The 15,976-nt window shown below is 33.0% G+C and overlaps 1 protein-coding gene across 2 annotated transcripts in view; it reads left to right on the forward strand.

Annotated features, from left to right (window-relative positions):
* Positions 1 to 15,976, forward strand: part of LOC145293106 (dynein regulatory complex protein 9-like) — a 1,598,532-nt gene that overhangs the window by 384,128 nt on the left and 1,198,428 nt on the right. For both annotated transcript variants that reach the window (XM_080139483.1, XM_080139484.1), the window contains one exon: positions 4,677 to 4,921. In XM_080139483.1, coding sequence (XP_079995609.1) covers positions 4,677 to 4,921 — 245 coding nt within the window. The remainder of the gene's footprint in view (positions 1 to 4,676; positions 4,922 to 15,976) is intronic.

Genomic DNA, 15,976 nt, shown 5'->3' on the forward strand with positions numbered 1-15,976 from the left:
AGGTAGGCCCGATCAAGACTTTGACATACAATTCTTGAGCGCTTCCGCGCATGCTTATCACACTTGCTATGGTTTTTGTGTACACTCAACGATACTATTGTCGTCCAAGTTGGCCTCTATCAAAGCCAGGGACCACGCTACATCCATAAGATGCTTCTAGATAGACTAGCATTTCAGCCCGGCGTTGCCCGGGTGTTTAGAGGTGTATGTTGAGCAAAAAAAAAAAAAAAAAAAAAAAGTGGTAGTAGAAAGGCAGGCTCGAACCCGTACCACAAAGGAGGAAAAGAACGCGGAAAAAAACCTGACGTCTTTGCTGTTACGACCACCACCAAACCGGAGTGACGTAGGTTTTAATTAAGGCTAGACAATCGAAAGGAGAGGATGACTTTCGAAAATTCGGCGACCCCCACCCCTCTTATAGAAAAGTGCCAAGTTGTGGGTGAAGAAATTAATGTTTTTAGCCAATTTTTCGATATTAGTCGTCTGAAGGATCGAGCTTCAAAACGATACTGATCTTGTAAAAATCCGTCGCCTCTGTCGAAAGTTTTAGGCAAACATGCAAACATACATGGATTTATATATTAGTAGCTAAAATTTTCGACACCAACCAATTAAAAAGCTTGCCCTATTTCTGAATACCCTTTATGTAATATTTCAAATGTTTAGACCAGAAATTATCTGAGTAATTTGGTAGAGACCGCAGAGGTCAAAATTTTAAAACTTTTGACCCCTTAACATTTACTGTTTTGGGTTCAAATCAAGTTATTAAGTTAAATCCATGTCCAAGGAACCTATATCTACAATTTCAAGTGTTTAGACCCAAAATTGACAGAGGAGTTCGGTAAAGTTCTCAAAGGTCTAATCGTGGAACTTTGACACCTTAACAGCCAAATTTCTGGCCGAAAACGGATTACAAAGATTTTCCCAAATCTCAAAACACTGTATATCAAATTTCGAGTCTGTAGACTAAAAATTGACAGAGTTATTGCGTAGGGAAATGTACACAGATAGACAGACACATACACACACAGACACTTTAACTTTTATAGATATACTAGCATGGGCGTCCGGCGTTGCTCGTGTATTTGGATGTGTATGTTGAGCAAAAAAAAGTGGTAGTAGGAAGGCAGGCTTGAACCCGTACCGCAAAGGAGGAAAAGAACGGGGTAAAACCTAAGGTTTATGCTGTTACGACCACCGCCAAACCAGAAGCGAGATTTTTTTTAATTAAGGCTAGAAATCTAAAGGAGAGGATAACTTTAAAAAATATTGGCGAAGAAAGTTTAAGGCAAACATGCAAACAGACATACATACATATATTTATATATTGGTACATTTATATATTGGTAACTAAAAATTTTCGACCCAAACTGATGAAAAAGCTTGCCCTATCTCTGAATACCGTTTATGTAAAATTTCAAATATTTAGACCAGAAATTGTCTGAGTAATTTGGAAGAGACCGCAGAGGTCAATTTTTTTAAACTTTGGCCCCTATTATGACACCTTAAAATTTATTGTTTTGGGCTCAAATTAAGTTATTAAGTTAGATCCATATCCAAGGAACCTATATCTAAAATTTCAAGTGTTTAGACCCAAAATTGTCGAAGGAGTTTAGTAGAGTTCTCAAAGGAAAACTCGTTGAACTTAGACCCTTTAATCGCAAAAATTTGTGGCCAAAAACCGATCACATCGATTTTCCCAAATCTCAGTAACCTGTATATCAAATTTCGAGTCTGTAGACTAAAAATTTACAGAGTTATTGCGTAGGGACATGTACACAGACACACAGACACACAGATACACAGACATACACACAGACACTTTCACTTTTATATATATATATATATATATATATATATATATATATATATATATATATATATATAGACTAGCATATCAGCCCGGCGTTGCCCGAGTGTTTGGAGGTGTGTGTTGAGCAAGAAAAAAAAAGTGGTAGTAGGAAGGCAGGCCCGTGAAGGAGGAACAGAACGGGGGAAAAGATGACGTCTTTGCTGTTACCATCACCACCATCAAACCAGAAGTGACGTAGGTTTGTAATTAAGGCTAGACAATCGAAAAGAGACACGTTCACATTTATAGATTAAATAAAAATATATACGTATATATGGAAACAATTTTGTGTTTACTGCACACTTTTTACGCAAATATTATGTAAGTATAAATCATGTAGAATATCTGCATGAATATAATTACCCATAATAGTTGACTAAAGATGATCATCCCATAAGAAAACCGAAAAACTAATTGGGAATTAATTAAAATGAATGTTTGAAAGAATATGCAAATTAGCTAGATCTTTTTGTAGTGAAAGCAATTCTACGACCCATATATAAGAACATTGTATTTTCTTTTAAAATAAATAGAAAAGAGGGGTTTTAATATGAATATCAATACACACAAAAGAAAAACGAATTTATAGGAGTACAGATAGATAGATTGAACGCAAAATGGAATACAAAATTGACAATATCGGCGAAAAAAGCGACCACTCACTATAGAATAGTGCTCAGTTGAGGGTGAAGAAATTAATGTTTATGGCCAATTTTTGGAATTTGTTGTCTGAAAGGTCGAGCTTTAAAACGATACTAATCTTGTGAAAAACGATACTAATCTGTCGAATGTTTTAGGTAGACATGCAAACATACATACATACATACATACATAGATTTATATATTAGTAGCTCAAATTTTCGACCCAAACCGATTAAAAAGCTTGCCCTATCTCTGAATACGTTTATGTAAAATTTCAAATGTTTAGACCAGAAATTGTTTGAGTAATTTGGTAGAGACTGCAGAAGTCAATTTTTTTAAACTTTAACCCCTATTATGCCCCCTTAACATTTATTGTTTTGGGCTCAAATCAAGTTATTACATTAGATCCATGTCCAAGGAACCTATATCAAAAATTTCAATTGTTTATACCCAAAATTGGCAGAGGAATTTGGTAGAGCTCTCAAATTTCTAATCCTTGAACCATGACCCCTTAATAGCTAAATTTCTGGCCGAAAATTGATTCCAAAAATGTTTCCTAATCTCAGTACCCTGTATATCAAATTTCGAGTCTGTAGACTGAAAATTGACAAAATTATTGCGTAGGGAAATGTACACAGACACACAGACATACACACAGACCAACAGATAGACACGTTCACTTTTATAGATATACTAGCATGGGTGCCCGGCGTTGCCCGAGTGTTTTGATGTGTATGTTGAGAAAAAAAAGTGGTCAATTTTTTTAACTTTGACCCTTATTATGACCCCTTAACATTTATTGGTTTGAGCTCAAATTAAGTTATTAAGTTAGATCCATGTCATAGGAGCCTATATCTAAAATTTCAAGTGTTTAGACCCCAAATTGTCGTAGGAGTTTGGTAGATTTCTCAAAGGTCAACTCGTTCAACTTTGACCTTTTAATCGCCAAATTTCTGGTCAAAAACCGATCGCGTAGGTTTTCCCAAATCTCAGTACCCTGTATATCAAATTTCAAGTCTGTAGACTAAAAATTGACAGAGTTATTGCGTAGGGAAATACACACACATACACACACACACACACACACACACACACACACACTCACGTTCACCTTTATAGATACACTAGCATATTAGCCCGGCGTTACCCGGGTGTTTAGAGGTGTATGTTGAGCAAAAAAAAAAGGTCAATTTTTAAACTTTGACACCTATTATTACCCCTTTAAATGTACTGTTTTGGGCTCAAATGACGTTATTATGTCCAAGGAATCTATATCTAACATTTCAAGTGTTTAGACCCAAAATTGTTGGAGGAGTTTGGTAGAGTTCTCAAAGGTCAAATCATTGACCTTTGACCCCTTAATAGCAAAATTTCTAGCCGAAAACGGATTACAAAGATTTTCCCAAATCTCAGTACCCTGTATATCAAATTTCGAGTCTGTAGATTGAAAATTGACAGAGTTATTGCGTTGGAAAATGTACACAGACAGACAGACAGACACACATACACACACAGACACGTTCACATTTATAGATTAAATAAAAATATATACGTATATATGGAAACAATTTTGTGTTTACTGCACACTTTTTACGCAAATATTATGCAAGTATAAATCATGTAGAATATCTGCATGAATATAATTACCCATAATAGTTGACTAAAGATGATCATCCCATAAGAAAACCGAAAAACTAATTGGGAATTAATTAAAATGAATGTTTGAAAGAATATGCAAATTAGCTAGATCTTTTTGTAGTGAAAGCAATTCTACGACCCATATATAAGAACATTGTATTTTCTTTTAAAATAAATAGAAAAGAGGGGCTTTAATATGAATATCAATACACACAAAAGAAAAACGAATTTATAGGAGTACAGATAGATAGATTGAACGCAAAATGGAATACAAAATTCGTATTTGGAGATAAAGAAAAGAAAAAAAGAAACAAAAACAAACCAATCAATTAGAAATGTGATTGATGCTTTCGCTGCGGATTTTAACCATTTTCTAAATTAATTGGTGAATCCATTGATGCATCTTCACCGAAATGCCAATGAAACCGCCAATAAAAAATAGAAAGACACAAAACAATTTACCATTATTTATATTTTAAATAATTTATCATTTATAATTTTTTTATTGTTTTTAATTCCTTGTTTTTTGTTTGTGTTTTTTCAGATAATGAATGAGGAACTGGAGGATTTGCTTTCCCAGCAACAGCAAATCGAAGGTCAGTTCAAGAAGGCAATCGAAAACAAACAAGAGTTGAAATCAAAGAATAAGACGAGCCAAAGTTTGGCAAAAGCTGATGAAGAAATTCATTCGATCGGTAAAAAACTGGGAAACAAGACACTGCAATTTGTCCGTTCCGTTGAGCAAAATCCGTTAGCAATTGACAACATTATTAAGATTGATAAAGACCGGTAAGTTATTTCTTGCAATTTATTAAAAAAAAAATTCCTTTCTTTTCTTTCCTTTTGTTGGATTTTTTCTTTTGTCTTTAGTTGTATTTTTAATTCCTTTTTAATTTATTTTATTTTTCTGTTTTTATTTCATTAAATTTTTTTTTTTTTAAACCTTTTTCTCATTGTATTTATCTTTGCTATTTTTCTTCCCCAATTTCTTCCACCGATGGATCAATGAATCCATTTTTTTTTTAAATTTTACTTCATTCTTTTCTATGTTTCCACCTTTTTCCTTTTTCCCCCTCCCCCTCCTCCTTCTCCCCATGATTCTTGTTCTCCTGTGAACACTGCACCGCAAAGTGATTCCTACAAACGCTTAAAAAATCAAATGGCTTTAATTGCTGCACTCTTTCTTTCTTCGTTTCGTTGAAATTCGCTTTCTTAGCTACTCCCAAAAGTAAGTAAGTTTTCACAGAAACGTATTAACTCAAAGTATTTTCAACTAATAAAAATTACCCCCCACCAAACAACAAGTCTATGTCACATTAGTAAAAACTTAAGAAACTCCTTTAAAAGCGATATAATAAACAGATGAAGACCAGATTTCACCAGCCGGCCGCAGCAGAAGATCTCAGAACGTACGTTCAACATGAATATTGGGGACAGGATAGTCTGCTGTGTGATAGACGACCCCGTCCCCATGTGTGTATAGGTGGATGTATTTAATGGTAGAGGAATTGAAAAGGCAAAAGGTCGCATAATGAGGACGAACACATAACGTTATATATCAGCGAAAGAAATGCAATTGATTTACATAAATATACATGAAGAAGCGATCGAAAGAATGAGAGTTCGTTGAGAGATGAGTAACGTTACTTGCGGTTGACTGGCTAGTCAGGAACGCGGTGGTGACCCATGGCCCCACGGGAGCGGTGTTTGTTACATCTTGACTGCTTGAAGGTCCAGTGAAAAAGATGAAGAAATATGGTGAACAGGAAGTGGCGTAACTAGGTCGCTCTTCTGAGTTAAACGGCGACAATCGAGTTAGGCTGGGAGTTTTCAACTCCCACAATACTCCCTTCCTAGTTAGCTGGAAGCTAGAGAAAAGAAAATTGGAGAAAAATATGCATATATATATGTGTGCGTGTGTGTGTCTCCTGTATAAAGAACGAGATAATTTTTTTATTTATTAAGTAATTATTATAGTATAGTAGTATTATTTTGTAAAGATAGAGTTGCGACGTTAAAGGATATCAGGAAAAAAGTGTTCAAACTTGTACAACTGTGGAATGGTCACAGGAATGATGTTATGAGTTTGAGTGCAAGTGTTGCGGTCATAGACTGTATTGCCACGGAGGCTATGAAGCGTGCACAAGGGCCAGCACGATTTGTTGAAGTTGGTTCGCGTTGGTCGCGAATGTGTCGACTACACGCTTACGGTCACAAATGCGTCTGCGAGGAAATTTGTCCGTCCGTAGAGAGCGGTGTCAACGTTGTTCAGGTGCTCGGGCGTACTCAGTGGGTCGGTACGGTCTGAACGTCCAGGATGAGTGTATCAGTGTGCATGATGCCGCTTAATCATGTTAGCTGGAGAACTTCAGTGAGGTGAGGTGAGGTGAATCGTTGTGAAATCCAAACGTGTACAGTGCTGGTGAACATCTTTGTGTTGGTTGTCGTGTTTGTTACTAAAAAAGGTTGATATCCTGTAAGGTGTTGCTGGAAAGAGTTGATATGCCATGGAGAGGCTTGTTGTCGCTTTTTCCTTTCCATAATTGTGGAAAACTGGAGTTGAAATAGCGTGAGAGTTGCTATTTGAGTTTTGCGGTGGGCTTGTTGCCACACGTTCTCCATGATGAAATTGAAAGCTGAAATATTTCTTTTTATTAACACATGGCAAAAAAAAAAAAAAAAAAATTTCGATAAAGTGAAGAAAGTTTAAAGTTGTGATACGTAGCTAAAACGCGTGTGTGACGGAATGTTTTGAGACTTCGTCGTCCACAGCAAAATCCGTATATAAAACGCGTGCGTGATGGTATGTTTGTTAGACTTCGTCATCCACAGCAAAATTCATATATAATTTCTGGCATTGAAAATACGTGGAAAACACGTTGAAATTGCTGTTGAAGTTGTTAGGAACCTCGTTCAAATAAGGAAGTAATTTTCGTTCGTTGTAGCAGTGGATGCATGTCGCTGGAGTTACGTCTGTGCTATAGTATGACGTTCGTTCGTTGCAGGTGCTCGTTACATGTGCGTAATCATGCCCCTTCGTGTGAGTTTCTCGGCTGAGGTAAATAAGAACTGATTAGTAAGAATGACGGTAACAGGAAAATTTGACCTTTCAGATTCTCGAGGTCATATTTTGCTTCGATTATGACGGCGAACAGAATAAAAAAAGTTTGAGTTAAATGACGCGAAAAGAACGTCTAAGAATATTTCAGGGAGCACATTATATTCAGGACGTCATTAAAATTATTTTCCCGATTGGATTATAACGGAAATGTGCATCGTTTGCGAGAAAAATCGAAATGTTCGTGAAAATAGTAGTCCGTTGATATCGTCGAAATTTTAACGGACATTGTTATTAAAAAATATGCTTGGTCATAAAAATGTGAAGAGAATAAAATGTCTATATCTTTATATGTGCGTGAGTATAGATAAAACTTATTGTTCCCTTATTATTATTATTATTATTATTTAGGCTGCGACGAAAAAAGATTTTTTTTTCGAGGTGATTTGTTTACATTTATCTGCCCACGAGTAGTAAGAAAAAAAGATGGCGGACGATAGATAATTGACGCACGTGTGTTTAGACGTAAAATTGAAAATACGACGAAAAAGTTTTTTCTCCCATTTTTTTTTTTGAAATCGTGTTTTTTTGTTTCGTTTTTTTCTTTCTTTTCTGGAGTATATTTCGCTGATTATTTAACGATATAACGGCATGTTACATTTGCGACAGTGAGAACGTTTTAAATGTTTTTGGGAACGAAGATTGTTCAGCGTTCGTTTGGTCACCATTTGAAGAAATATCACGTCGGCAGTCTACCAGTCTGTTAGGGACAGGATAGTCTGCTGTGTGATAGACGACCCCGTCCCCATTGGGTGATGGTGGATGTATTTAATGGTAGAGGAATTGAAAAGGCAAAAGGTCGCATAATGAGGACGAAAACATACCGTTATATATCAGCGAAAGAAATGCAATTGATTTACATAAATATACATGAAGAAGCGATCGAAAGAATAGGAGTTCATTGAAAGTTGAGTAACGTTACTTGCGGTTGATTGGCTAGTCAGGAACGCGGTTGTGACCCATGGCCCCACCGGAGCGGTGTTTGTTACATCTTGACTGCTTGAAGGTCCAGTGAAAAAGAGGAAATACGGAGAACAGGAAGTGGCGTAGCTAGGTCGCTCTTCTGAGTTAAAGGGCGACAATCGAGTTAGGCTGGGAGTTTTCCTTTTCAGTTCCTCTACCATTAAATACATCAACCTATACACACATGGGGACGAGGTCGTCTATCACACAGCAGACCATCCTGTCCCCAACAAACCCTCTTCCGCGTGCCTTTGCACGGGGGTAGAAGCGGCAAGGCAAGTCGCAAAAATTTTTTTCAATGACTCACATACAAGCTTCCTTTATTTTGCACACAAATTCTTGCACACTAACGACAGTCTGGGGGACAGAAATTAATTGCTACACACAGCTATACACACAAGAACAAATCAACCCGCACACATACATAATGCAACGCTGTCAAATACTCACAAACGTATATTAATTACATACCATTACCATTTTGACTGTAACTATTTACTTAGCTTTCTTTGCCACATGACTTTGCATTAATGAACATAACTTTTTTATGCCTATAGAATTAGAGATAGAAGAATGTTTTGTTATAAAAATTTCGTTTTCCCCGATTCTTCGTTTACAAAACTCTTTTCATGTTTTATGTAGCACTTGCTAACTTTTTTATGTTGGATCTATTTCCGTTTTTATATACATCCGACCTGTAACAACATGGGGATGGACTTTCTTTTTTCCCAAACGAACGCACCAGATTTATCATATACAAAATTAACTTTTTGTTGGTAACATCGGATGGAAATCACATCTGACGAGTTGATGAGAAAGAAATTTTTTATAAAAACATAAAATCATAACATTGTCATCCCATTATCGAAACGGCTGTAATTAAGAGATCCAGAATGAAATAAACAAGAGTTATATAAAAGAAAACCCCCAAGTCTTTGAATTTCAACAACATTTTGCATTCTCTCTCTCTCTCTCTCTCTCTCTCTCTATATATATATATATATATATATATATATATATATATATATATATATATATATATATATATATATACTAGCAGCCTACCGGCATTGCCTGATAGTAAATACGTTTAATTATTATATTTTGATTAATACAGATTTCGTATTTATTATTATTATTATTATTATTATTATTATTATTATTATATTGGACCCAGTATATAGTAAAGATTTAAAACGTTAAAAAAAATGTCCGTGCGCCACCACCGAGAATCAAAACCAAAACGTTTATCTTATGACTAGCTTTTTCCCTTAGCGTAATTGCCTGAGCTATGAAGACATGTTTGCTGCAAGGCTAAAAATTCAAACATGAACTAATAGCTATTACGTTATGCATGCATATTTCTAATGCCGTCGTTCGACCATCACCTGGCAAATTCAATGTCACACTTCAATTTTCACACTTTTGCACCGATTTTCTCCCACTAAAATGTTGCATGGGTTTGAATATCCTATATATTAAGTTCCATGTCTGTACACCAAAAACAGAGGAGTTTGGTAGGCATAACTTTTTAAACAAATATATATATATGCATACATAAATATCTATAGAAAGAGGTTTGTGTTTACTATAAGCTTTTTACGCAAATATTACGCAAGTATAAATTATGTAGAATATCTGCATGAATATAATTACATGTAATACTTAGCTAAAGATGATCATCCCATAAGACAACTGAAAAAGCAAATAGAGAATTAATTAAAATGAATGTTTAAAAGAATATGCAAATTAGCTAGATCGGTTGCCGATGAATGCAATTCCACGACTCATATATAGCAAAGTTGTATTTTCTTTTTAAATAAAGAGAAAAAAGGACTTTTAATATGAATATCAATACACACACAAAAAAAAAATTATAGTATAGATATATATATGTATACATAAATAATAAAAATTGCAAGGTATATATATATATATATATATATATATATATGTGCCTGAAAACTCCTAGAGTAGATGAAACGTGGAATATTTTGTGTAGCTTAATCGCCATATATATTTTATAAATTACTAACTAGCTCTACCTACGTATTGAGCACTTTTGAAGTAAATGCTTAAAGTTTACGCATAAATTTATCCTTTTGTATATTAATTTTATGTGAGTAAATGAAGTATATATATATATATATATATATATATATATATATATATATATATATATATATATATATATATCCTTTATTTTGTTCCTCCGCTAAAAGGTAAAAATTATAGGCAATTCATATTAATTGTGGGCGTGGTTCTTAGTTATACCCAAAGATGCTATCATCGCTTAAAAATGACTCGACCACGCTACACATTTGCAATCTGTATGCTCTCTGTGGACCAATGATTTCACTGCTGTTAATGTAGGGATGTTCTGCAGATATGGATGAAAGGAAAACAATCACAAGCCATATGGGAAATGTCAGATTTCTATTGTAAATCTCATCTATTCATTTTACTCCCCTAAAGGTTTACTCTTTTGGCGTGGTTCCTGGCTTTGGCAAGGGTCATTTTAGATGACAATTGTCTCGTTGTGTCTTGATAAGATCCGTACCACCATTTAATGTGAGTTGAACAGAAAAGTTATGTTTTAGCGAAGGAAGAAACATGAATATATATATATATATATATATATATATATATATATATATATATATATATATATATATATATAGTGCAACGTTTTCTTTTTTATAACCTTCGTTTATTTCCTGGATTTTTCCATTACAGCTGTTTCATTAATGAGTGGCAATTTATATATATATATATATATATATATATATATATATATATATATATATATATATATATATATATATATATATATGGGTATGGGTATACATAGAACAATGGAACATTAAGAGAAAAGAAAGGTCACCAGTTAGCAAAGGTTTTGTAGATGCAAAGATTAAGAAAAAATTAAGATTTTTATAATAAAAACTATTTATGCAAGAGATAAGAATATAAAAGTGCAAAGCTTCTTTCTTAGAACTGCACGCCTGTGGAACTCTGTTCCGTCTGCCTGCTTCCCTCCGGACTACAACTTGGATTTCTTCAAGTCTAATGTTAACAAATTTCTAATGAACCGCCCCCCTAATTAAACACTTCATAAAATCTCCTCACTAACGTGATGTACTTGCAATAACCCTTATCCCTGAGTGGCTTCCGGGCCTTGATAAGTGGTGATCACTGTGTAAAAAAAAAAAAAAAAAAAAAAGTTATTTCAATAATGAAATGTTAATGTATGCAAACTTGTGCTTGGTGAAGGAAATTGAGTTAGTCATTACAAGTCAAAATATTCACAGTGTTAATAATAATTAGGTACGGGCAAAATGAATGGCGATGCTCACGTGTTTTTTCTTCACGTGTACAATATTTTTTCCTTTAGAAAATTAACTTTAGTCTTTAATCTTTCAAATAGGTCCACCTATTTTTGCCCGCCCATTTTTGCTCGTACCTAATAATAATCGCATATACATAATATACGTATGTGCGTATTTGGCAGTGCGGCATTGTATATGTGCGTGCGTTGTTTTTATTAATGCGTGTATATCTGTGAGTAGCAATTAATTCCTGCTCGCTTATCTTTCGCTAGTCTTTCATTTTCACCTTACCTGGCTCGGCCCCAAAAGGCATGGTAGGGAGGTGTTGAGCAAACGTTATTGAGGTCCTTAGATACTACGATCGGCTTGGGAATTCTGGAGCAGACTGCTTTTTTTGACTCGGCCTCATAATAGTTTCTCAGTTTGCACTGGCGTGTTACTTTTGATTTTTGAAACGAACTATATTGGTTGAAAATACGTTTACACTTTCCTATGGAAACTTACTTGCTTTTACAAGTGATGAAGAAAGCGAATTGCACTGGACCGGAAAACGAAAGAGGTTAATCTAGTCATGTAACTTTCTGTGGGAATCGCTTTGCGATTCAGTCGCCACACTTCTTATCGGCGTTCACAAGTTGTGAGGTCTACTTCTCTTGAATACCCTGACCCATCATAAATATATATTTGTTTTACATAGTAGAATGTAAGTAATTCTCATGAAAACTTAAGTTTGTGTTTTGCTCTATAATATATTATGTCAGACCCATCCAGAGTTGTAATTTGCCTTTATATATACAATAGTATATGCGTTTATTATTGAACACATAAGCTGTTTTTTATAATGTTAGTCATGGCTTCACACCCTCCCACGATCATCAGATGTCCTTCCTGAGTTTAGACCCGAATTTATGATTTTGTTTATCATTTTGTTATTATTATTATTATTATTATTATTATTATTATTATTATTATTTTACATATGAGTCACCACTTGTCAAGGCATGGAGACCACTCGAGGATAAGGGTTAATGAGTGTACAGTAGACAATGAGATAATATCATAGTAATTGTTAGTAGTGGGAATTTGGTAAATTGGATAACTTAAGGCCACGGTTTATCAGGAATTTGCGTACATTGGACTTGACAACCACCAAATTGTATATATATATATATATATATATATATATATATATATATATATATGTGTGTGTGTGTGTGTGTGTGTGTGTGTGGATAAAAGAGAAATCGTGTTAAAAATTAATTTAAATTCTAAAAAAAACCATTAAAAACCTATAAAGAAGATATACAGAATTTTTAATTATCTGACAAGAAATACAGATGAAAGGAAAAACGTTATTCCATGGAGTTTCGAAAAAAGCCATTCTTCTTATCAGAGAAAAGAAGTTTGCAAAATATACAATAAATTTTGCAGATCAGTTCATTAAAAGAAATTACAAAGATAAATTAAATCATATTTGTATGACAAAAGCTTTTAACAGTTTGTGTAAGTTTATAAAGTTGAAGTATAAAAGGATATGGTAAAAATCCATTGAATAAGGAGATAACTCCAGGAAGGACAGGTTAAATCTAATAAAGTCCATTGAGAATCCATAAGAATTGGAAACAGAATTACAAATGCCAGGGCAAGTTCATGCTTCCGGAAAATCCATCGAATCCCGGAGACGTAAAATTCACATTTATAAAAAACAAATAATTTTAAAAAATATAATAGAAAAAGGCAATAGCAAAATCATTTCAGGCAATGTAAAAGATTAAATGAAGAAAGTAAAAAGTATTTGGACATATTCTTAAAACAAAGCTATCAAACATGTTTTTTATTTATATATTTATTCATGAAGATAGGAGACGCTAATTTAATTAATTATAATGAAACTGTCCTTCAGTTCCTAAATCATGTCAGAAAGGCTTAATGCATTAAGCAAAAGTTAGACACAATAGTAAGAAGGGTAAGGGCGCACAACCCTTTCAACAATGTTTTCGTTCTTTTCCATTTTAAATCTCATCAAAAATGATCTTAGTTAAATTTTTTATATGAATTCCTTGGATAAAAATAATAAGATACATTAAAACTTCAACACACACACACACACACACACACACACACACACACACACACACACACACACACACACACACACACACACACACACACACACACAGATATATATATATATATGTATACAACTTATAAAGTTTTTACTGTATATTTTATTAGAGTTAAGGTTTATATACATTAGATAGATAGTTAATATTGTTAGTTAAAATATATTAGTAAATAATACTGGCAACTGATGAACACTAATTAAAATTTACTTTTCTTCTTCTTATATATTTCAGATTTTCATCTGTCTTATTTATTTATTATATTTATTGACTTATTTACTTTTAATTATTTATTTTGGAGGTTGTTGCATTATAATTAATATCTGTTAGTTTTATTACTTACACACGTTTACGCCTAAAATCTTTTATTTGAAATAGTTAGGTTGAATTGAAAAGTTAGGGTTAGGAGCATGTACATAACTTGAAATTAATTTAAGTTTTATCTTATGGTTACATAAAGGAAAACGTGTACAATTAACTGACAGGTCCATTTGTTTAATCATAAGATTGCTTATAAAACCAAGGCTGTATATTAAAAAAATGGTTGAGTTAATTTACCATTTTTTAAACTTTTGTAAGGTTTTAAAAAGTAGTAATAAGTGTTAAACCGCATTAACATTTTGTAGAAAAATTTTAATATGCACGCGGAGGGAAAGTGTAAGTAGAGAATTATATATTTCCCTATACGTATGAGCACACACACACACACACACACACACACACACACACACACACACACACACACACACACACACACACACACACATATATATACATGCACGCACACACACACACACACACACACACACACACACACATATATATATCAAAATTTAGGTATTTTGATTTTATGATTTGAAAAAGTTAATCTTCAAATATAGACATTTTTATTGTTTGAAAACAAAAAATACAATAAATCTTTATTAAATTTGTTAAATTTTGTTATTTGTTTTCAAACAATAAAAAATTCTATATTTGAAGATTAACCTTTTCGAATCATAAAATTGAAATACCTAAATTTTGATTAATTTCCTCTATCCTGTATATTGAGCAAGTTTATTTAGCTGGGATTGCCTTATATAAAATATTACATCTAATAATATTTTGTAAGACCGAAAATCACTGGATTTGTATACCAGTAGATATATTTCATTTCATTATTCTGAAGTATATATATATATATATATATATATATATATATATATATATATATATATATGTCAAACAAGTATGTTGTAGAACCAAATAAGATTGGTTAATGTGTTATCGTATTATTTATATCTAAAATGAATTGAGGTTCATAATCGATAAAAATAATGATACTGGAAGGAAAATTTTGTTTCAAGCAAATTGCCTTTTCTTTATAAAATAATGTTTACATTGCCGAGAAGATGTTTTTATAATACCAACAATTTAGGAGGTTTCTTGTTGTTTTATTGAGTAACATCCCTATCTTTAAATCTCGCAATATATAATTTTTTAAGCAAGACAAAAATAACAAGGTGAGTAAAGGGAAGAACATGTTCTGGCCTTTTTCAAGATCTTCCACTTAACGATTCATGTAACTGACACACTCTGCCGTTCTTTCTCAGTTATGAAGATTATCGTAACTGAGAAGAACGGAAGAGTGTGTCAGTTACATGAACTATGCAAGTTGTCCAAAATGGTCTTTTTATAAGGTAAACATCCGATGAGTACGTAACTAAATATGCAGCAATAACATAATTTGTCAGACTTATTATTAGTCGCAATACGAAACAATATTGTAATGAATACTTTTTGAAAAATAATAAATGACCAACCGAAAAAACTTGATATTTAGAACTTGGAAAATTATTATACTACACTACTGTATTATACTGTTGTACAACCCAATGGACTTTTTCAAAATTTACAAAAGTTATATAAAAAAAGATCTTTTTTATTATAAAAAAACTTTATTTGTGAGAAAGATTTTTTTAAAAATCGATTATGATTAGTGTATACAAATCGAGTACGTTTCAAGTAAACGATTAACCTGCATATATATATATATATATATATATATATATATATATATATATATATATACATATATATATATATATATATATATATATATATATATATATATATATATGTATGTATGTGTGTGTGTGTGTGTGTGTGTGTGTGTAACTTTAGTACCAAACCATCGGCTAGTGAATTGCGATTCATTTTTATTTTTAGACTTTCACATTTACCTTTTTCTCTTTTTGTTTATTTAAATATCTACCTGTCTGCAGCCCCTTGTCCCCCTTTCCCTCTTCCTCCCTTTTGCATTTTTCTATGA

The sequence above is a fragment of the Euprymna scolopes genome, chromosome 14 (assembly GCF_053919585.1).
Source record: "Euprymna scolopes isolate OS-2025 chromosome 14, ASM5391958v1, whole genome shotgun sequence".
NCBI classification, from domain to species: domain Eukaryota; kingdom Metazoa; phylum Mollusca; class Cephalopoda; order Sepiida; family Sepiolidae; genus Euprymna; species Euprymna scolopes.